At 41.4% G+C, this 21,393-nt stretch overlaps 3 protein-coding genes across 6 annotated transcripts; 2 read left to right on the forward strand and 1 right to left on the reverse strand.

Annotated features, from left to right (window-relative positions):
* The first annotated feature begins 1,703 nt into the window (after positions 1 to 1,703).
* trmt61b (tRNA methyltransferase 61B) lies at positions 1,704 to 7,543 on the forward strand. 4 transcript variants are annotated; one of them, XM_049596837.1, is made up of 8 exons: positions 1,704 to 1,818; positions 2,004 to 2,738; positions 2,834 to 2,936; positions 3,040 to 3,230; positions 3,327 to 3,418; positions 5,985 to 6,187; positions 6,265 to 6,348; positions 6,435 to 7,543. In XM_049596837.1, the coding sequence occupies exons 2-8, from the start codon at positions 2,004 to 2,006 to the stop codon at positions 6,467 to 6,469; spliced, it is 1,443 nt and encodes a 480-aa protein (XP_049452794.1). In that variant the 5' UTR covers positions 1,704 to 1,818; the 3' UTR covers positions 6,470 to 7,543. The 4 variants fall into 4 exon arrangements, with proteins under 4 accessions (XP_049452794.1, XP_049452793.1, XP_049452791.1 ...); XM_049596834.1 differs by having other exon boundaries at positions 1,721 to 1,818; positions 2,036 to 2,738; XM_049596835.1 differs by having other exon boundaries at positions 1,721 to 1,818; positions 2,036 to 2,738; positions 6,268 to 6,348.
* spdya (speedy/RINGO cell cycle regulator family member A) lies at positions 7,017 to 11,079 on the reverse strand. Its single transcript, XM_049596838.1, has 7 exons — positions 10,875 to 11,079; positions 9,522 to 9,817; positions 9,374 to 9,432; positions 9,199 to 9,284; positions 8,879 to 9,050; positions 8,323 to 8,680; positions 7,017 to 7,141 (listed from the first exon to the last, which is right to left on the reverse strand). Exons 2-7 carry the CDS (start codon positions 9,772 to 9,774, stop codon positions 7,086 to 7,088), a joined length of 984 nt encoding a protein of 327 aa, XP_049452795.1. The 5' UTR covers positions 9,775 to 9,817; positions 10,875 to 11,079; the 3' UTR covers positions 7,017 to 7,085.
* A 2,485-nt stretch (positions 11,080 to 13,564) lies between these two features.
* Positions 13,565 to 18,809, forward strand: pcare1 (photoreceptor cilium actin regulator 1). The gene is made up of 2 exons (XM_049597009.1): positions 13,565 to 16,718; positions 18,629 to 18,809. Exons 1-2 carry the CDS (start codon positions 13,600 to 13,602, stop codon positions 18,750 to 18,752), a joined length of 3,243 nt encoding a protein of 1,080 aa, XP_049452966.1. The 5' UTR covers positions 13,565 to 13,599; the 3' UTR covers positions 18,753 to 18,809.
* Positions 18,810 to 21,393: the final 2,584 nt, after the last annotated feature.

Consider the following 21,393-nt stretch of genomic DNA (forward strand, 5'->3'; position numbering starts at 1 on the left):
CATTGGCTGCTGCCAGACAACAAGCAGGTTGACTCATGCTGCCTTCAAGTCCCCTGGTAATAAGAGACACTATCAAAAATCAGATATACTTTACTATAGAATAGAAAAATGAAATACAAAGTGCATAAAATATGAAAATATGTACATTTAAAATATAAAATATGCATAATGTTCAAAGCATGTAAAGTGTGTAAAAAATACAACAATATGTGTCTTATGCTGCATTGCAATGTATAAGACTAGTGTGTAAGTTATAAATATAAAAATATGTGTATGATGCTCCAGTGTACAACACACTATATACATTAGCAGAAATAGAAATAAAGATAAAAAAAAAAAAGTATGTACAGTATGTGCAACATATTGTTAAATATACATTCAAGAGTGGTGTTGGTGAGAATAAATCAGGATATTGAGAAGAATATTGCACAGCTGAATAACTGCACAGAGTATTGCTGCAGCTGAATTATCGCACCAATTATATGTACAGTTAGGACAGTGTTACAAAGAATTATAGCACCTTTAAATCTCTTGTGCACAATGCACTATAATAAATAAATTATGGAATTATTAACTCCTGACTGGTGAATTAAATCCAAGTGCCAGACTATTGACCCCGAGTGTCTGACACTCTTAAGGAGGAGTTGTAAAGTTTGATGGCCACAGGCAGGAATGACCTCCCGTGGCCACCGCAGAGGCCAGCTCCACCCCTGCAACGTTACTAGCCTTGCACACACAGCAGCAAACAGGCCACCACAGACTCATAAATCCTCAGCGTTACCTGGCAGATGTTGAAGGACCTCAGCCTCAGGAAATAGAGACGCTCCACCTCTTCTTCAGTGTGTCCAGTTTCTTTGTTTATGAACGCTCCCAGTCCCAGGTACATGTAGTCCTCCACAAATCCTACCCTGACCCTACAACAGCTAAAGCTTCTGCTTCTTTGAGATTTAATGGCATCCTTAACATTGCATTACTGCCCCTGTTGTTAATACTAATTATCACTTCTTTGCAGCACACTGGGATTCTTCCTTTTTACCATACTTTCTTAAGCCATACTTTATTAAATAACAGAAACATCTTCATTCCAGCATGATGAAGCACCCCCTAATAGCACCACTACATTAGGCCCTTTACAGCTGCTGTAAATATGGCGTTGTGTGCAACTACAACAGCAAAACTATCAAAAGAACTGACACAGTTGCTCAAATTTGTTTTACAACAACAAAGGCTTTACATGTTTATCTTTATGTCACTTTGTTGGAAATAACACTTGACATATTTACGACTTTTCACAGCACTTGAACGCACCAACAGCAAAATAAATCTGCCATAAATCTCTGTTTTGACGCCAAACTCATGTTTGCATTTCACATAAACACAGCCAATTAATCAATGTAATGAATTTGCATATTTCATAAAGTCGAAAATACTATAATTTTAAAGAAAGACAGTGCTGTGCAAACCTAACTCCCTAAAACTGTGCAGTTTTAATAAAGTATGTCACATTGTTGTCCTGTGGCTTCAGTATTACAAACAGTGTGCAATGCATTTCCGGTTATTGGACAGAAAACCTAATAACAAAAGCAATAAGAGAGATAAGACCGCTGAATATCAGTGTAAAGAATATTTGAGGCGGAATTATGTTTCATAAAGTTTAGTTACAATGTCACCCTCTGCTGGTGGACTTTAATTACTGCAGCAGTCGCTCAGTTATGACGTAGCTCGCATGTGTTTATCCAGCATGGTGACCTTCTTGGTGTGTGAATACAGCCGGGGCTTACAGGAAATGAAGACGAGTGAAGTGCTAACTGTTATAGAGTAAGTGAACTATCAACCAGGTTTATCGTTATATTTATTTTGAGTAGTTTATTTCGCAGGAATCATATTTTACAACTACAGCTGTCATGTATAAGGTTCCATCTGCTTTTAACTTACTGGATATAGCCCTTAGTTTATGTATACGTTTATAAGTCATGTTGTAAAGTGAAAGAATGGCTTTGCAGATGCCCTTTGCTAGACTCCTGTTCATGCACAGACTGGTGAGAATTAGCACATCCACTCAGAGACATCTCAGCAGCAGGGACACACTTGTAAAGCTCCACAAATGTAGGAGGGAGATCAGACACTTTTCAACTGCTTCTGTGAGATGCAACGAAAATGAGGAAGACACCAGGCTGGCACTGCTGTCAAGAAGGAGGCGACCCCTGTCTCCCCTGGAGAGGATCAGCAGCCTGCTGCCTGAGGACGCCCTGAGCCCTGAGGTGATGCAGCTGAGGGAGCAGAACCAGCAAGACCCTGAAGGAGAAGCAGACATCCAGGTATCGGGCACACACTGCTCACAAGAGGAAGGTGGACATAATGGAATCCCAAAAGAGGATGACTCAGATGCAGCTATGGAGACAAACCCATCAGAGGCTCAGATGAGGGGAACATCTCATGAAGAAGAAGGGTTGACACCACCTACACTTCCTGGGGAGAGCTTGTTTGTGTTTGGGGAGCTGGTTGTTGCTGAGTATCACAGGAGGAAATGGCGTGGGGAGTTCAGGAAGATGTTCAAACTTAAGCCGGGGACACGTCTGCATAGCAGCCGGGGGACAATCCGGCATGAGGACATAGCCGGGCAACCTGCAGGTTGCTTCCTGAAGACAGCCACGGGGGGTTCGCTCCTTCTACGACGGCCCAGTCTGGAAGATTATGTGCTGTATATGAAGAGGGGGGCAGCCATCTCATACCCTAAGGTATGGTATTTGTTTGTGTGCCACATGCATTCCTGTTACAGATTGTTTTCTCCTCACAGATGTTTTGTGTTTTTGTGTCTCTCTTTTTTCCCCAGGATGCAGCTACTATGCTCATGATGATGGATGTCACAGAGGGAGACTGTGTGTTGGAGTCAGGATCGGGGTCAGGGGCCATGTCTCTGCTCCTGTCCAGAGCAGGTGTGCACCTATCATACTTCTACTGAAACTGAAGTTGAAGTGTAGAGTGTCAGAGCTTAGGTTTTACATGTTCTAATGAACCGTGTGTTTTTGGTTTTCCCAGTTGGCTCTAAGGGCAGCGTGCTGAGTGTGGAGGTCAGAGAGGACCACCACACAAGAGCGGTGCGGAACTACAAGCACTGGAGGACGTCTTGGAAACTGCGACGAGGGGAGGAGTGGCCCGATAACGTCCAGTTTCACAACGCCGACCTCTGTACGGCTTCCTCGCTCCTCGCTGCTAAGGGATTCCATGCAGTCAGTGTCTGGTTTAAAGGACCAATTAGATTTTGAATGAAAGAATTAGATTTTGTGTCAGCGGCTCATTCGTCTGATGGATTCTGTCTGTTGCAGGTTGCTCTTGACATGACCCACCCTCAGCTGGTTTTACCCACTGTGACTCCACGTCTGCACCCTGGAGCTGTTTGTGCTGTCTACCTTGCCAAGTGTGTATCTCCGGTGTTTCACTGTCACCTTTCACACCAGACCCAACACGAGAGGCTAACTGGAGTTGCATATATTGAGCTTTGACAAAGTGCAGTGGCTTCATACTGTTTTGGAATAGTTTGACATTTAGGGAAATAAGCTCGATCGCTTTCTCCCCGACAGTTAGACGAGAAGATTGATACCTCTCTCACTCTCATCCGTTAAGTGTGACGCCACAGCCAGCCGCCAGCAGCCAGTTAGCTTAGCTTACCATAAAGACTAGAAACAGGTGGAAGCAGTTAGCCTGGCTCTTTCCAAAGCTCACTCATTACATGTTAGATCTTATTCTGTAATCTGTACAAAAACTGACGTGTAAAAAACGACACACTGTAAAAAACAGTCTTTTTTAAATTTAAAATTTCAGAGGGATTAAACAAACAATTATTAGGGAGTCCAGTATTTCTTTATGCTAATCTAAGCTAGCTGGCTATATACTGTACGCCCACTCAATTTGACGCTACAGCCAGCAGATGTTTAAGCTTAGCTTAGCACAAAGACTGCAAATCTTTCCAACACCTGTTTACCAGGGCCTCTAAAATTCACTAACTTATTGTATCATTTATTTAATTTCAGTTTTGAAATGACCAGTTGTAGTCTCCACTGGTTGCCTGGCAGCCATTATGTATTATTTGCTAATTGTGAACATGAATGCTATTAGCTAACGTTACTAATGGTGTGTCTCAAATCACTTACTTCCCGTTAGTACACTTCCATGTAGTATACTATGTGCACTATGTACTCATTGGCGTTGTGCGCAACTTTCGACAGGGTAGTGTTGTCTCAAACTAAACACGGCCGTTGTGCACTCACCGGAAATGACGACCGCAAATTAGCTAGTTAGCCAACTAGCATTAGCATTCACGTTATCGTTTGCAGTACCAAATCATTACAGACTGCTAAATTAACCCAATAAACATACTGCTGGCTTATACCTGACAACAGTATAGTTGTGCTTAGTGCAAAAAACACATGTATTTGTACAATGCAGCGACGTTCGCCATCGCACAGTCCTCAGCTGCCATTTCCAGTTTGAAAAGTGGTCGCTCCCCTTCTGCTACGTTGCCAAGATGGCGACTATTGAGGGCGATAAGTATCCATAGTTCCATACTCAACTTCTTGACCATTTTTAGTGCACCATCCGGGTACTCATAGTGCACTGCATTTTTCCATACTGCTCAGTGTGAACGCACTTATGCACTGAAAATATTAAGTGTAAGTACAGAGGTATGCGATTTGAGACAAAGCATAAGATTTCTTAACACTTAGCTGTAAATTTTACCTTGGATTATGAAAGCTAACATTTTTAGCAGCGACTTTGCATGGTGGAGCCGGGAGTCAGACGCACAAAGGATGCCAGAATGCAAAGTTTTTTTTCCTATGATGGTGAAGCCATGAACTGCTCTACTCTCCGTCTGAATGGCTAGTACTTTTCGATGTTGTTGGTTGGGTTGGTTAGGTTTATGCAAAACAAGTGAGATTGGTGAGGGTTGGGGTAATACTGTCAGGGTAAGCCAATCAGTGCCAGAGTAAGGCGGGTAATGCCTTCGTCATCCTAGCCAAAAAAACAAACACAAAACCTTACGTCCAGCACATAACCCCGAGTAAAACCACAACGTATCATTTGTACAAATTAAAGAAGATATAACTTGTTAATTTGTGAGCTTGGGACTGGTTAATAATGTTCTTTTAACCTCCATACAGCGCCAGGCTAGCTGTTTCCACCAGTTTCCAGTGTTTTTGCTAAGCTAACATAGCCAGCTGCTGTCTCCAGCTTCGTATTTATAGTACGTGGTACGGTTTTGCACTGGGTAGTCTGAATTTTCTAGTTCTTAGTTAGGAATTTCAACTGAACTAACTCAGAATGTCAGAGGAACCTCACCAATCCTGACCTCAAAATCCAAAATGGCTGCTCTCATCAACAGTAGTGAAAGCTGTAGTAATATACTGGTTATTTACGGTCTTTTTTGTGTCTCATTAAATCAGTCGTGCACACAGTCCTGTCCAGCTACTACCTGTGGACACATTGCTACAGTGTTTGTATATGCCAAATATAAGGTAATGCGTTTGTATCAAATGGTAAGCTGGCTCAAACTGGTCCAACAACTTGTTAAACTGGAACGTGATCCACTCGGGTGCAATGTCATTCCCAGCCCCGATCTCAGACTTGTGAGGTAAATGGAACGCTGCATTACCTTACAGACATGAGAGTGATGTCAAGCTTCTCATGTAACTCTCTGCAAGACAGCAGATAAGCACAGCCTGTTTCCCAAAATGTCTTTAAAGTGGGATGTGTCTTGATCTAAATAATGTATAGTGTAAAACCTGGCTTGTCTTGAGTACACAAGAGTACATGACTAAAGCATAACAAAAATAAAATGGCAGGCATGATACCACCTGAAACATTTATGGTGTTCACCTGCGTGCTGAAGTGTTAATGCACTGCATTTTGCACATTACACCCACAAGTGTAAATGGGTGTTTTATATCAGTTTAAAACGCTGCTCTGATTATGCCTCTGTAACTCAGTATAACACAGGTCATCGACCTGCTGGAAGGGATTCGATATTCTGCACTCCCTTTGCTGTGCGAGCACATCATGGAGGTTCCAAACCGACGCTGGTTGGTGGCTCCAGCCCTCCAGAAAGATGGAAAACACTGCGTCAAGAAAACGCCGATCCTGGACGGAGACCAGAGGGAGGCGGGGGAAGCCTCAGATAAGACTGATGAAGGTGATTTCAAGTCCTTTGTGTTTGTCATACGTTATATTCTGAGCTCTTCCTTTATAAGTTGTACGGTTATATTTCAGAAGAGATGACCACAGAGGAACACCCAGCCTTCGGGAGTATTCCCTACATCGCTAGACCTCATCCTGAACAATTGAGCCACACAGGTCAGACAACACCACATTTCTAGTCCCAGTTTAACACTGTGTATATGATGTTGTAAAGAAACACTCATTGTCTTTTTCATTTTCAGCATTCCTGGTGAAACTGAGGAAGATTGTGCGGTAGTTGTGTTGCCTGTAAAAAAGCCTGGACAAAAATAATTGTGACATATCAACCTATTTATCTCCTTACTGTAAAGACTCAAAAACACAAACAGGTTCAAGCTTTTATTCAAAACGTCACAAGGCAGTGTTGGACCATGAAACAGGCACATTGGCAACAATCCTAAAAACACACCCAGTTGAATCCCAGTACATTAAGGACATGTATTGCAGGCTATAATTTATCCAAAATGTCGAACTCATTTTTTGACAGTTATATTTAACATCTGTGAATAAATAAGTGTGTCAAAGAAACAGAAGTGCTTCAGTACATAAATATCATAAATAAATAAATAAATAAATAAATATCAAGAACTCAGTGCAGGCTAAACAGGTCTTTGGTGTTCCACATCAATCTTTATATATTTTCATCACAGTATGATGCATGGATTTCTCAGTCACTTAAAGGGTTAACTTGGTTCTGACAGTTCTGTTAATTCAGCACCGTGTTCACATTAAACACAAACTAGTGAGTTGAACTTGTGATTCAGACTTTTTCTTCAGAGTAAAAGTGGCGTTAAAGAGGTGAGACAGCACCACGCAGATCAGCTCGGTCAGTGCTGCTGAGGTGGTGTGACGCTCTACTTACTGATCCAGTCCATGGAGGTGTCACATGTGGACCCGCAGGAAGATTCATCTAACAAAGATGGAGGATAAAAAAAAGTAGTTTAGTGCAACTGGAAATATTAAATATCTCAGACATTAAATTATTAGGAGTCAGAAACACACTAGAATTAATCCTGTTACTGAATGTAATATTCAAGCTCCTGTTCATATTTAAGTTGGTATCACAGGATGTGTACAGCACCATCTTTTCCAGTTTCACCTCCCAGGTGGAATCCAGCTAAATCACATCTACACACAATCCAGATTCCAGAATCCAAATTACGTCATACGCCATGGAGCGAAGGAGAAAATCTGCTTCACACTATTTCAACTGCTGTTACACAATTGCTTATTTTTGTTAAAAATAAATAGTTCATCATTACATTAATCTGTTTCATCTTGTTTCATTTTATCTTGTTTATCTTCTTATCATTGTCCCTGAGAAATCTGAATAAAATGATTTTATGAAATGAATGATTGATCAACTGTGAGTGTAACTGAAACATTTTTAGACCTACTGTATCTAAGTGTGTAGCAAACAACATGCACCAGTTGAAGTGGTATACACTGATCAAAAAGCTGGGGACAAAATCATTCCTGTGCTCCTGCTGATAAATAATTCACTTACAGTAATCAAGTAGTCCACTTACAGTATTTATTTGGGGTGTTTTCATACAGGACAACAAATAGAAAAATGATGAAAAACTACAGTAACTCTATCTATTCTTTTTACTTCACTCCCACACCCCTGATGGTGACTTGTCTGCTTCCACCTGGCTACCTGAGAGACTAGTGCTGCACATGTTGAAATCATTGCGAGAGAGAGAAAGTCATTTTCTCTCAATGTAAAATGTAGTCTCCTCTAAGATTATGGCTGCTACAGATGGAATCAGAAAACGACTGCGCACAGGAAAAGCACCTGTTGTTGAACCTGCTCTTGTCAGGTGGATCGATAAATCCTTAATGAAAAAGAAATCATATATAATACTCTTCTGGACAGATGTGATCATGTTAAGAATTTGTGGCTCCCCCTGCAGGTTCCAGAGCCTCTTATAACAGCCTCTACAGTACAAGTGCGTAGGAGGTTCTTGCATGCAATAATTTCTATTTTTAAATTAGAATACTTTTGAGAAACATCGCTTAAGTTTAAAAAGGTTCCTGAGATTTTATGATTGTCTCAGCCTTTTGCTTTTAGTGAAACGTGATACCTACCGCGAACCTCCCCAGCACAGCAGCAGGAGGAATGCTGCGCCTGGCTTTTAGTCTCCACCGTCTTCCTGCGAGAGGCTGCGGCCCTGGGTGGGGTTAACTCCAAACTCAGTGGAGAGGTGAATGGGTGGGGAAGGGCTAGGTTTGGGCTCTGCGCAGAAGAGCCTCTGGACAGAGAAGAGGAGCCGGGACCAATATCTAACCCAGAGCCACGGTTACACAGGGTGCAGGAGACTGGAGAGGCCGAGGGCCCGCGGGGAATCCGAGTAAAGTCTCGGTCCGCGTACTGCCGCTGAGCACCGCTGTGGTGCTCCAACCGTTCTCGCTGCCACACGAAGTGAGAGGACACAATGGCCATCACCTGGAGGACAGAGATACGGAGACACAGACTGAGAAATGTACACGCACAGCTCCATCAGGAAATAAAAACAACAGAGATGGCACTTTTGGCATTAAACCAGCGCTACAAAAACTGCAGTGTGCAGCACAAACAAGACTGTGAAGACTCCCAGAGAAACACCATTTATCAGTCTCCTCAGGCAATTATGTGTGTGTGTACCTCTTCACAGCAGCGCCTGCTGACAGCAGCTCTGTACTCGACTCGTGCCCACAGCTTGTCCCGCTGCTTGAGGAAGCGAGGAAACTGCTTCCTCCAGTTCTTGCCCAGCGCCCATGGAAAGATCTCATACTTGCTCTCTTCGTCATCCTCCTCCATGGTGTTGGCAAGATAGCTAGAGATCGAGTACATGAGCCAAATTTAGGGTTACAGTTTTTCCCCCCAGGTGTGGCAGTAAAGGCAGCAGCACACAGGTTCCTTTTTTGCTAGAATATCAAAATAAAAAAGCTGAATTTTTCTTTCTTTCTTTCTTTAAAACTTACAGTGCAATGAAAAAATTCTTCCTGGTGTATTCAGCGATGGTGAAGCGGGCCCTTTTGAAGTACACAAAGGTCATGGCTAGAAGGTACTGATGAAATAGGGAGAAAAGTTGGAGTGAGTTAATCTGAGCATCTCAAAGCTTCAGAGAGATTCTGCCACTTTTATCAAATCATTTACCTTGTCTGTCATTTTACAGCAACAGTCCATCCACAGAAAGTCATGGATCAGGTCATCATCTGTAACCAAACAAAATTATTTCAAGTAAGATTGATCACTCTGAAACCGCTTAATTAAAACATGCTTATTATTGGGACTATTCATTTACCAAAAAGCTTGAAGAACGACTCCATTTCCTGCCGCTGGATGCCGATCGTCGGGGACATGCTCTTCTTGACATAACACATCTCATCCCGACGCTGGCTCGGCTGGCTTTTCCCTAGCAGGCCCTGGGTCTCTCGACCGTTGGCTCTTTTGAGTCGGTGACCTCTTCTGATTGGGAGCAAGTTTGAACTGCTGAGCCTGACTCCAGCAGTTCTTGAGGGGGAAGCCTGGCAACAGCTGTGTGTGTGCTTCATCATGCTTCAGATGCTTAGATCATCTGTAGCGGAAAGGTCTATGATTCTGAAAGGAAATGGAGGAGAGAGTTATTCTGTGCACACAACATCGATTGTTCCTGAGATTTCTTCTATTCTATTCATGAATTTATTTATTTATTTAGTTTGCAGAGGCAGATCCTTATCCAAAGAGAGGGTAAAAGGACAGAGGGTGCCATATGCTGCACCCGCAGTCATGTGAAGTCGGAATAATCACAAAATTAGTTTCCAACTGGGAGAAGAACGCCCCCTCATGTCAGCAAAAAATGTTAGCATACAAGTTGCCAAGTTGTTGTCATATACACAGAAATATAGCACACAAAAGTAAATATTCGGTTGACTGTAATACATTTTTTAATTCACATATTGTATATCAATGTTTTGCTCACATGTAATTTGTGATACGATATTCGATCTTAACTGTTAGTTGCTGACCTCGATTAGTTAGAAAAGTTATTTACTTGCAGTGATCAGGTAAAGCAGTCTTTTCGTTATTTTAGGGGACGTACTGGTGTGGCAACACGTCTGGGACAAAATCACTTTTTAATATAAAACGTCAAACAGTTATCAACGCGTTTTTTAAATGCTCTAAGCAATAAAATACAACACATGAACTTGAAGCGTCCATGTTGTTTCCATATTACAAATGGGACCATACCAGGAGCACTTGAATACAGCATGACTGTGAAGCCCCTTTAGGGAAATCTGTGATGTCGGTCTATATCTGAAAATAACTTAGCTTGCTTAGCTACAAACCCAAAGTAAGGTTTCTTCACATTGCTTGTTTAATTAAAAAAAATGTGGGAAGTTCAACCTTGAAAATGACTTTCACTACGTCCATCTTAATGACAACTAGGTATTAAGCCAGCTCTCAGCCACCAAGCTAGAAAGCTGACAAATTACAACAGCTTGCAGGAAGTTGTTTGAACCGTTAACTTAGTAATAAACTCGGCAAACAAGTCTTAAAGTTAATCTAACTTTACCACTAAGACCGTCTCCAACCCAGTCCTCACCTCCGCGGCTCTTGCTTTTGGTTTCAGTCAATAAAGCAAAGATGAGCGATTAGCTAACGTTAGCTAGCTTACCTTTAAAACCCGATGAAAAGGCGACAGATGTCGGTGTTACTAACACCTGTATCAGACACACAACTCTACAAAACGTAATGGCGCTAAGAGCAGATGTCAATAATGTCCTTGAAAACAGGAGAGAATGCAACTATAGCAACGTTTATTAAAGCTAAAAAGGTTATAAGTTAACAGTATTTACAAAGCACTGACCGGAGGTGAAGGTGGTTTGGGAACGCGCTTCAGGATCCGCGCCAATCGCTCAGCAGTTCACGTGCACGCGAGGAGGACCAATCGCGGACTTCTTCTTCTTCTGCTTCTGCTTCTGCATGTGCTTCTTCTTCTTCTTCTCCCTGTCCAACCTCCAGCATGTATTTCTTAGTAGGCCTATTAAAAATGTACTGTAAAACCCACATTACATACTCGATAGACACAACCACATAAAGATAAAACTACTATGGAATAAATTACACATGGGATGTCATCATTAAAATATAGGGTTTCTCTTTCCATAAAAATGGTAGTAACATGGTGATAAAATTACATTATTTTAGTAATTGAGTTTATTTAAGATTGTGGAATGTGATTTTAGTAAGCCACGGGGTGCTGCTGAGACCAAAGTAGGGTTCATAGGGTTCATTTAGTTGTATTACCACAATTTAAGAAGTAGAAAATTCACACTGAAAAATCAACTTTCCAACTCTCCATATAAGACATAGCTACTTAAAAAAGTAAGGATTCTTAGGGGCCCAAGATCAGTATTTTCACAACCAAAATTTCTATGTTTGACATTAAACATTGTTGTGTCTTTGCTAATAAATAACTATTAAAAATAGAAGGGTGGCCTTAACACTTGATTGGATTTGTTTGTTATTTTCAGTAACTTGTAAGGCTATAATATTCCATGGAACAACGTGCCAGACAGTCCAGGGAACACAAAAAGTTTGATCTGCATATTGAGTGTAGTTTGATAGACTACAGAAGGTAAAATTATTAAAGAGCGAGCAGCTATACTTTATGAAAATGGAGTCTGAAACTGGCTGGTTCTTTTTATTATTATTGCAAAACAATAATGCATCAAATCTCTTGTCAGAGATTAAAATGCAGATATAAAATAAACAAAAAAGAGAGAAAAATACAAAACAATTACAGTAGTTTCAATGATTGTATCACAAGAACATGCTGAGGCAAACGGGTTACATAGGATATGGATGAGGGTAAAAATAGCCTCTGCCATACTTAAGTGATCAAGTTTGTACCAGTTTATACAATACTTAGAGTAGACACATGAATACACATCTAACCAGAAATGTGTTAAAGAGAAGCCAAATGGGAGAATATAAAATGTTTTCACAAACAAATGGCAGTTAACATATCTACACAAAATATAATGTTGCAAATTATGTGCAAAAAAGGCAAATAATGTTTTGTGAAAAAAGTCTTTATCACATCACGGTTCAGTGTACATGTTGTCATTCTGATCTAAACTATAGAGCCTTCTAATACATTATTTTGTTTATTTTATCTCATTTTTTCCCATTTAGTTAAATTAATTTGTGTTATTTGTCTTGAAAGGATGAAAAAGAAAAATCTGAGAGGAAAGATAAACTACTATAATCTTTTCTATTTTTTATTTTAGTCTACTACTGAGAGGCAAAGGTAGTTCAAATTATTTTAAAGACTGGCTCACTGTTCCACTGCACTGATGCTAGATATAGACATTAAGAGAGGATCAGCAAATCACCAAAATAACTTACTGAACAACTGTATGACAAAGGCATTAAAGGCTGTCTTTAGACAGCATGTCAAATGGAAACATTATCAATGTTTATTAAAGCATCAGTGAAATTGTTTTTTTTTTTTATATCATATCACTTCTGATAGAATATAACTATTAGTACCTGTTACCTGAATATAACTGCAACTGCATGAAATGCAATTGAAAAAAAAGCTTTTTCATTTATTTTTTCTTTTCTTTCTGCAATGGAAATGGCTGCTAAATGGGGAGATATTGTTTTGCATGCTATAAAAAGCCACCTGAGGCCAGCTCTCGTTACGCAAATGAGCTTATAGTCTTACAAGTAGGTGAGTTTTATATGGTTTAACGTGACATATGTGCACGCTGAGGAGTTCACTGAAAGCCTCACTAATCCTCTCAGCTGCTTGTCCTTTGTTAGGTAGAGGAGGATGAGTTTCAGAGCACGCAACAAGGATTTTTTTTTTAATATAAACATGACCATCGATCTGTGGATTTTTTTTCCTATGACAGGTGGGAGAGATCTGTAAAATGGATGTGTCAGTGTTTTGTTTTGGTAGCATCCTTGCGGGCAGGGATCTTATCAGTCTCGACAACCTCAGCCATCTGAAAATGACAGATACAGCAGGTGGCTGAGGACCTTGGCTATTCTTTGCATCATTTACTACATTGCTGTGTTGGAGTCTCAAAGAAGAAACAAATATCAGCTTGTATTTGAGAACATCCAGAATGGGCTGCTCACCATCCAAAGGAAACCATTTTGGGGTCCTCGGCCCCACAAGGAAGGGGAGAATGCTCCCTCCTCCACCACAAGAAAGCCCCAGAGATTCTCACTTTGAAGATGGAGAGAATCAAAATTCAACTGAATCAACAGATGGAGATACAAAGGAGAGGAAGGCAGCCGGACAAACCCAGGTATTTCAAAAAGAGGCTCAAATGACACCACAGAAAAAGAGACATGTGGCTGACCTCGCCCCTGAAGTAGTAAACATGGATAAACTGGGGAGTCAAGGAACGGACAACAACACAGTTTCACAAAGAAAAGACAAAAATGTTGACAAGCAGGATGGGACAGAAAAAAAGCCTGTCAGAAAACCTAAAAAAAATACCAGAGGTATTAAGGGGCTAAAGAAGAAAGACAAGGAGAAAGACAAACCACTTACAGAACAGAAAGTGGACTTCCCAGAACCTTTGGTAAAAGCTCACCAAGCTGCTTATGCCTTTTTGAATCCCAGCATAAACAAATATGACGCTTTACTAGGACTCCTGGAAGAAGCAACCCAAACACAGGTTTCTGTACAGACTATGGTTGCTTTTATGGCTTTACGCTATGAGGAAATAATTCAGGGACTGGAAGAGATGGCAGACGAGGGAGAAAAAGTTTTAAAAGAAAATGGAGAACATCTTGCTTGGCCAAGTCAAATGAAAAACCTCTCATCTTCTCCACCTTTGAAGTCTGGCTCTGCTAATATTGAGCCCCCACCGGATTTGTTGCAGCAGCTGCTTCAGTACACCACACAGAGAATGCGAAATGTGAGCCAGACTGTTGGCGGAATTGGGGACTCTACTTTAGAGGAGGCAGTGGAGTACTTTGCCTCTGTCTCTGAGCTTTTAGAGGAGAAACTGAAAGTCAAACGTGCAGTAGAGACTAGGCTAATGCAACTCTTATCTCGCATTGAAATGGCCTCTTTGCGCAAGCCTGGGCCAGAGGATTCTGCTCTCTTTAGTGAGGACAGTGGTATTGGAGCTGAGAGTGAATCCCTTGCTGGATCTGAAAGACGCCATAGACGAGAGAGTTGTGCATCTACTGGGACAAATAGAACTACCTCTGTCAGTCCTTTGGGATACATCCCCATGGACATTAGGCAAGGAATATCAAGGCAAAAGCTTGCAAGTCAAATAAGTCCAAGTGTTTCCCTCACCTCACTCAACTCATTAGGTTCTACATGTACTATAATGGCTAATTACCACAGAGACTCATTGCTAGGATCAGTCTCTTTAGATTATGGGGAGGAAGACGACAATGATGATGAGGAGGATATGGACAGAGGTGTGAAAGATGTGCAAGTAGGGTTGAGAAAGCGATCAAATTCTTCACCCGTAGATCACGAACAACAACAACCATGCCGCCTACCCCCAAAGCGAATAGAGAATCCTCAAAATGTTGAAATGACTCTCAAAATGAAAAATGCTATAAGTGGTAGGATACAGTTTGTTCCATCACAGAACGCTAGTGCCAAAACAAAGACAGCTGGCAGCCCAAAAACCAGTAGACGGCAGTGGACCGAGGAAGTCGAACGATCTCCAAGGAGGCCTCAAACAACGGCACCTACTCAGAAGGCAGTGTCAAAAAAGACCCCAGTGACTAGAGAGCGACGTTCCCAGTCAGCAGAATCCCTGCGGAGCAAAGGAGAAGATCCAACTCTGTTTGAATTAGAAAGGACCCAGAAGGATTTAAACCAGAGGTTGCAGAGGATGAGTAAAAGCAAGGCAGGTGGAAGTGTTAAGAATCCTCTGTCAAAACAAAATCAAGGAACCTCACCAGCACAATCTCCAGCAAGAAATCGCAAACAACCCTTACTTCAGAAAAACAGCAATCCCCAACCACCTGATGACAAAGCAGGCCTTACAAGGCGCAATGCAAAAAAACAGGAGGTAGTCAGTGATGTGGAAGAAGATAAACTGAAGGACCAGAAAATATTAAAGGGTCCTATAAAAGCCACCCCACCCCCTAGCCCTCCTTCATCACCACGACCATCTTCAGGCCTTTACAGAGGCAGAAACTCAGTTAAAAGACTAATTGATACCTTCAGTCAAGGAATAGAGGAACTAGATGGTCCTAAAGTTCTGGGGCCTCTCAGAGGAGTACGGAAATGTGGCGTCCCAGTGTTACCTGGTTTAGGCAATGTGGAAGCTGTGCTTAGCACTGGGATAACCAGCTGTAGACCTGAATCCACTGCATCGGAGAAAACCAGTGACTTAGATCTGGATAGTCTTCCTCCGCCTCCGCTGGAAGTATTAATGGACAATTCTTTCGAAAGTGCCCAGAGTCTTTTAACTGGTGTAGCTGATGAAGGGGCTACCAAAGTCAGAAAATCACCTGTATTAAAGAGGGCTTTAGTATCTCAGCGACTGAAGGCCTCAGTTCAGTCAGTGACGGTGCTGCCAAGTAAAGGAGGCCCTCCACAAGTTTCCAAGATTTCCCCCTTTGTTGGAGCAGATCAACAAGATGCATCTGCTCCATCAAAGGCCAGCCAACCAGATGTTCAACAGGAGGCAGACCCAAGTGGAAAGGAAAAGGATTCCTCGTATCAGCAAGACAGAAAAATGATACACCTAAGACACTCATCAGACTCACAGAGATTGTCAACAGATTCTCTAGTAACAAATCCATCTGCCAGTCAAGAAGGATCAGCAGACATGCAAGATGGTGGCAACCTTTCAGTGCCTGGATCTAACACTACAGCGTCAACAGTGCCTCCTTCTTCAGTCGTCAGGAGCCAGCCACCTGCCACACCACCCACGCATAAGGGGCGAATGTTACCATCCACACCTTCTGCACCAAGCAGTCTACATCGAAGACTTCCCAGTCCCCACACCTTCAAAAGGCAACCTACTCCACCCTCTTCTGCTAGCCCTCCTGTTAACAGGAAACTCCCTACACCACCTGCAATCCAAGGGAGGCTCCCCAGCCCACCTGTTGCAAAACAGAACTCAAATTCATCCTCCTCCTACCCTTTCAAAGCACCGTCTCCACCAGCTTCGCCAAAGGTACAAAGATGGTCAAGGGAGAACAGCAGCGAAGACTTGTCTAGTCCTCGGATGATCAGTAATGCTCGTTCAGTCTTCTGCCCTGTCTCCTCATCCCTGTTTGAAGCCCAGCCTCGTCCAGTTCCCCAACCCCCTCAAGCATGGACCTCTACTGGGGTCTCTTTTCTCCCACGTTCTTGGGGGAGTCGTGGGAGGTTTCCTGTATCTATTCAAGGACCTCGGCCCTTCATCCGACGTAGCCATTCAGAACGAAGGCCAAGTCTAAGTCTGCCACCAAGAGCGCCAGGCATCTCAGTGGCTGAGACCTGTGGGAGTGAGCCAGCAATATACTCACAGGGGTGAGTGTTTACCATGTTTTTATGTTACACATCTCAAATCCTTAAATTTGGCTTTTCATTCAATCTTTTATAATGGTATATTTTTTAAGTACCCTTATTCCATATTTCCTGTAAATTTTTGGAGAAATTTGCTGGTATGAAAAGGTTAATTATTTTGAAAATATCCCACAATAGGCCCGTTTCCACTGAAAAAGTTCCTGGTTCTATTTGGGGGGCAGGAACTACTACAGGAACATCCTCTCACTCAGCCCTCTCAACCGCTGTGTCTCCACTGAGAGAGCGGAGTACGAGTAAGGTTCCTGTAAAGTTACAGGCTCTGGATGTGACGTAATCATAATCGCGACCATTTTGACCGGGGCGACGCAGGGACGCCGTTAGCCAATAGCGGTGTCTGTAATAACTCACTAAATGGCCCGTGAAAAAAATATTTTTTCCATCGGATGTCTTAGTTACATGATTGAGCTAACTGGAGTAGTTTCATGTCGTATCCGACAACGGGAGGCTTTTAACAGATGACGTCCTGATGTTAGCTTTGCTGCTGCTGTTAGCTGATGCTTTCTAGACATCGTGACTTCCCTTAACTGAATAAATACCACACATATCAACACAAAACTGCTTTGCTAGCTCAGTCATGTTGTAACTAAGATATCTGCTTGAAAAAATATTTTTTCACGGGCCATTTAATGAGTTTTTTTTAGATGGCGGCGGAAGCTATATGAACAAGCTAACCCTCGTCTGCTGAGTTTTAAAAATGCTGGCTATTTTGTTGCTTTCTGTTGTAGTCACATCCCTCCTTGAGTATATCCAATCAGCACCAAGTAATCCCCAAGCCCCAGCCAGGAGTCTTTCAGGGCCATTCTGAGTACCTACTCCGAGGCAGGGACTTGTTTAGCCCTGTAAAAGTTCCGGAACTCTGTCCTTTGGGGGTGGTTCCTGTGGTGGAGACACGCATATTGAGCAATATAATGTGGTACTAATTGAGGGAAAATGGAGAACACTTTTAGTTGTTCTGAAAGAATTAGGAAAACTATGGTCATTACATAGCAAGTAGAAAACAGTATGTAAGTATGTTTATAAGAAGCTGTTAAAATGTCGAAACAACAACAACAGCAACAACTTGGTAACCAAGTGAATGTTTATTTGTAAGTTAATGCTTCACAGTTGTTCAGTGTATGTTTACCTGCATTAGCTGACGACTGTAGCACCTGACCATTTCCCCCATTCCCCAGTATACTGCTGAATTACACAACCCTTTCCACAAAATTTCCAGCTCCTTTCTAGGAAATTGGCAATTTCTGAAATTTAGTAGTAAAGTAGAGGACTTATAAAATGACGTGTTACCAACACTACCTCACTGTTACATTGATGATCTTTCTTAAAAATGGCTGACACATACACAGCTTGGTTTTTAGACATGTTTTTATGTTTACCAAGGCAGACATATTGAGCTCTTACTTAACATCAGTATCACTACTGCAGTTAGCTTTGAAGGTGACAGAAAATGCTGCAAAGCCATGTCACAAATATGATTACCCATATACTGTATGTACACATTATATTAAATTAGTATCACAACTATGTCTACTGAGACATGATTGGGTCAAAGATAAGCAAATTTAGTTGTCTCAAATACAGTATCTTGTTGAAATATCTAACCGATCAGCTAGATCAGTTGAGTAACACATAGAGTATAAGAGATAAAAAAAATAGTCTTTTGAATCTCTCAAGTGAATCTCTCATTTTAGGGGGGTTGTGCCTATATGGCCTGGCATGTTTTCTTCCAGAGTAACCGAGTAAACTCACTTCACTAACTAATCTCATACATGCACCTTCCTGTTCATAATTGACACAAACCCACCTGATCCACTTCCCCAATTGCTAATGACAACATCCTCCATTCATTCTCATAGGCTGGACGATGAACCAACCAGGGACGAAGAACTATGGGAGAGCCAATCAAACCTCAGACCTACACTACGCTCTGCGTCACACCCTGACCTGTGTGTTGTTGGACAAGCCTTGCACAGAGACTAAAGGGGCCAATGAAGGGCCAGTGGGATTATGGATTAGCCGGCCTTGCCAAGGATTTAAGACGACGGTGTTTATTTCCCTGCAAAGAGAGGGAGAGCTAATTCTATCCACTGTGCTGTTGTAACACACTTCCACAGTTTTTACAGTAAAGTGTGAGGAAAAGTGATTTATCTGAGAATTTATCTGTGCATAATATGTATTTCAGAGAGACATACATATTATACACATTTTTACGTTTACAGTTTATGGAACTCATTACTTGGCTTTGTGATTGTACTACAGATTCAGGGGTTTTGGAAATGAATCATGCTTCACACAAGCTTGTACAGTATATTGCAAGTTTACTTTCAGTTCATTCAGAGGTTACATCTTAACAATTCAAAATACTGAATGTAGTATGTCTGTGGCTTTATCTTATCTCAACTTTGACTGGTTAAAATGTGTTTATAAATATCTGAGTGGGTTGTTGCTCCATTACTGGCAAAGTAACCATATTATTGAATGAACTGAAAGTAACTTCATCACATCAGTGCCATGAACCATTCCAGGATTTTAATCTTATTGTAAATAGTTCTGTTTTTGGAAATTATTAATCCAAACAATAATGTTATCATCTGTAATTACATATATGACTGTTATTAACTAGGTTTTCAATAATTCAGTGAGATATTGTTTCTCTCCATTGTCATATGCTACAAGGCAAAATAAGACCACTCTCAACCAGTATTTTCAAGGGTTTTCAATGTTTTGGTTTTTTTTTTGGTTTTTTTTTTACAATTTGTTTATTAATAAAAAAAAAACATATACAATCATCAACACCTTTGCATCTTCTGTCATCAATTTCTAAATGTTAAATGTGTCTTTGTTTTGTTAATAAATAAATTAACTAATTAGTCAATTATTTTAAGGTCCAGTGTGTAGGATATAGGGGCATTTATTGGCAGAAATGGTAAATATCATATTTATTACTATGTTTTCATTTGTGTATAATCAACAGAAACTAAGCATTGTTGTGTTTTTGTAATCTTGGAATGAGTCATTATCTCCTTAACATGTGGGTCCTTTTCCATGAGGTCTGATGTTGTTCTTCATTAGCCCAAAGTGGACAAACCAAACATTAGCTTTGGATAGAGCCATTCACTCTCTCCTTTTTCCTACATGCAGTCTACAACCTCACTGCTAGATGTCACTAAATCCTACACACTGAACCTTAAACAAACACCCAGTGCTTTACTTTTCCCCCTGAGTATGAATGAAGTGGCGGTGGTTAGCATTGTTGCCTTACAGCAAGTGGGTACCTGGTTCAAACCCAGGATGGGGGGTTTCGAACCCAGGGTGGGAGCTTGCATGTTCTCCCTGTATCAGTGTGGGTTTCCTCCGGGTGCTCTGGCTTCCTCCCACAGTCCAAAGACATGCAGGTTAATCGGTGACTCTGCCTGTAGGTGTGAATGTGAGTGTGAATAGTTGTCTATTTCTATGTGTCAGCCCTGTGATAGTCTGGGGACCTGTCCAGGGTGTACCCTGGCTCTCGCCCAATGTCAGCTGGGATTAGCTCCAGCCACCTCTGCGACCCCCAACAGGATAGGCGGTTACGGAAAATGAATGAATAAGTCATGCTCCAAAAACACTGGATGCTACAATACCCATGGTGCAAGTCAGAAGCACCATTAGACCCTGCCTAGTAAAGGCTAATAACTTGTCCAACTCTCAAACTTTTGGAAGCTAAAATATTAGTTGAGTAGTACTGCGACAATGCCACCTTGGGAATTTCACCCAATGAAATTATTAAGAATGCTTAAAGCTAATGAGGTCACCATCCATGGGGTCAGACACTGTAAAAAGAAGGAATTTATGTAACAAAAAAGAATCAACAATATGCAATGTAATGCTAAAATGTCATGAACACCAGGAATATCTATAGCACCTCATGATGGTGTTTCAATCACCCTCTTTCCCTCTGTTGACAGGTGCTGGGGGCATAAGACGGCAGTCCAATCTCCTGGTGGTGGTATTTTTCATCATTCCTTTTTTCCATGATGTGCAGTGTCACAAGTGGTTAGTTTGTGGATCTCTCTCCCCTTTTTGATTCCCTGCTGCTGTGGTAAGCCCCAGCCCTGTCCTCACTCCCCTTAAGTCCTCTGCCTGAGTGCTAATTATTATTACTTTGTTATCAGTGGTTAGAGCTTATTTAAATCCTGGTGTTCATGACATTTTAGCTTTAAGTTGCATATTGTGGGTCATTTTTTGTTAAATAAATGCATTGTTTTCATGGTAACACACCTCTGACCCTGTGGATTAATTCACCCTGTGTGATGTCATTAGCTTAGCATTCTTAATAATTTCCTTGGGTGAAATCCCCAAGGTGGCTTTGTCGCAACAAACTTTACTCGTCTGCTCATGCCACACTCTGTTACAAGAAACTTTTTGGGGGAAACAAAAACACACACAAAAAGTCTGTTTAAGTTTATTCCTAATTTTATAAATTCTTATTAGGAGATTTGTTTGGAAATTATTTTCTCATGCTACAGTAAATGTTAGCCTCTAGTTCAAACATATCAAAACATATTAATTCTGCCTGTGTTTCATCCGTCATATTTGCAAATTAGTATTTGTGGTCAGCAAAGGCTTATAGTGGTTGAGGCCT

This window comes from Epinephelus fuscoguttatus, linkage group LG14, assembly GCF_011397635.1.
Source record: "Epinephelus fuscoguttatus linkage group LG14, E.fuscoguttatus.final_Chr_v1".
NCBI lineage: Eukaryota > Metazoa > Chordata > Actinopteri > Perciformes > Serranidae > Epinephelus > Epinephelus fuscoguttatus.

Coding starts and splice junctions, on each gene's coding strand:
- trmt61b (XM_049596834.1), top strand. CDS start 1,727: ATGTGTTTATCCAGCATGGTGACCTTCTTGGTGTGTGAATACAGCCGG. Junction 1,819..2,035: donor GAAGTGCTAACTGTTATAGA/GTAAGTGAACTA, acceptor GTTCATGCACAG/ACTGGTGAGAATTAGCACAT. Junction 6,188..6,264: donor CTCAGATAAGACTGATGAAG/GTGATTTCAAGT, acceptor GTTATATTTCAG/AAGAGATGACCACAGAGGAA.
- spdya (XM_049596838.1), bottom strand. CDS start 9,774: ATGATGAAGCACACACACAGCTGTTGCCAGGCTTCCCCCTCAAGAACT. Junction 9,051..9,198: donor AAGAATTTTTTCATTGCACT/GTAAGTTTTAAA, acceptor CTCGATCTCTAG/CTATCTTGCCAACACCATGG. Junction 7,142..8,322: donor CTGTGCTGGGGAGGTTCGCG/GTAGGTATCACG, acceptor CATCTTTGTTAG/ATGAATCTTCCTGCGGGTCC.
- pcare1 (XM_049597009.1), top strand. CDS start 13,600: ATGGATAAACTGGGGAGTCAAGGAACGGACAACAACACAGTTTCACAA. Junction 16,719..18,628: donor CCAGCAATATACTCACAGGG/GTGAGTGTTTAC, acceptor TCATTCTCATAG/GCTGGACGATGAACCAACCA.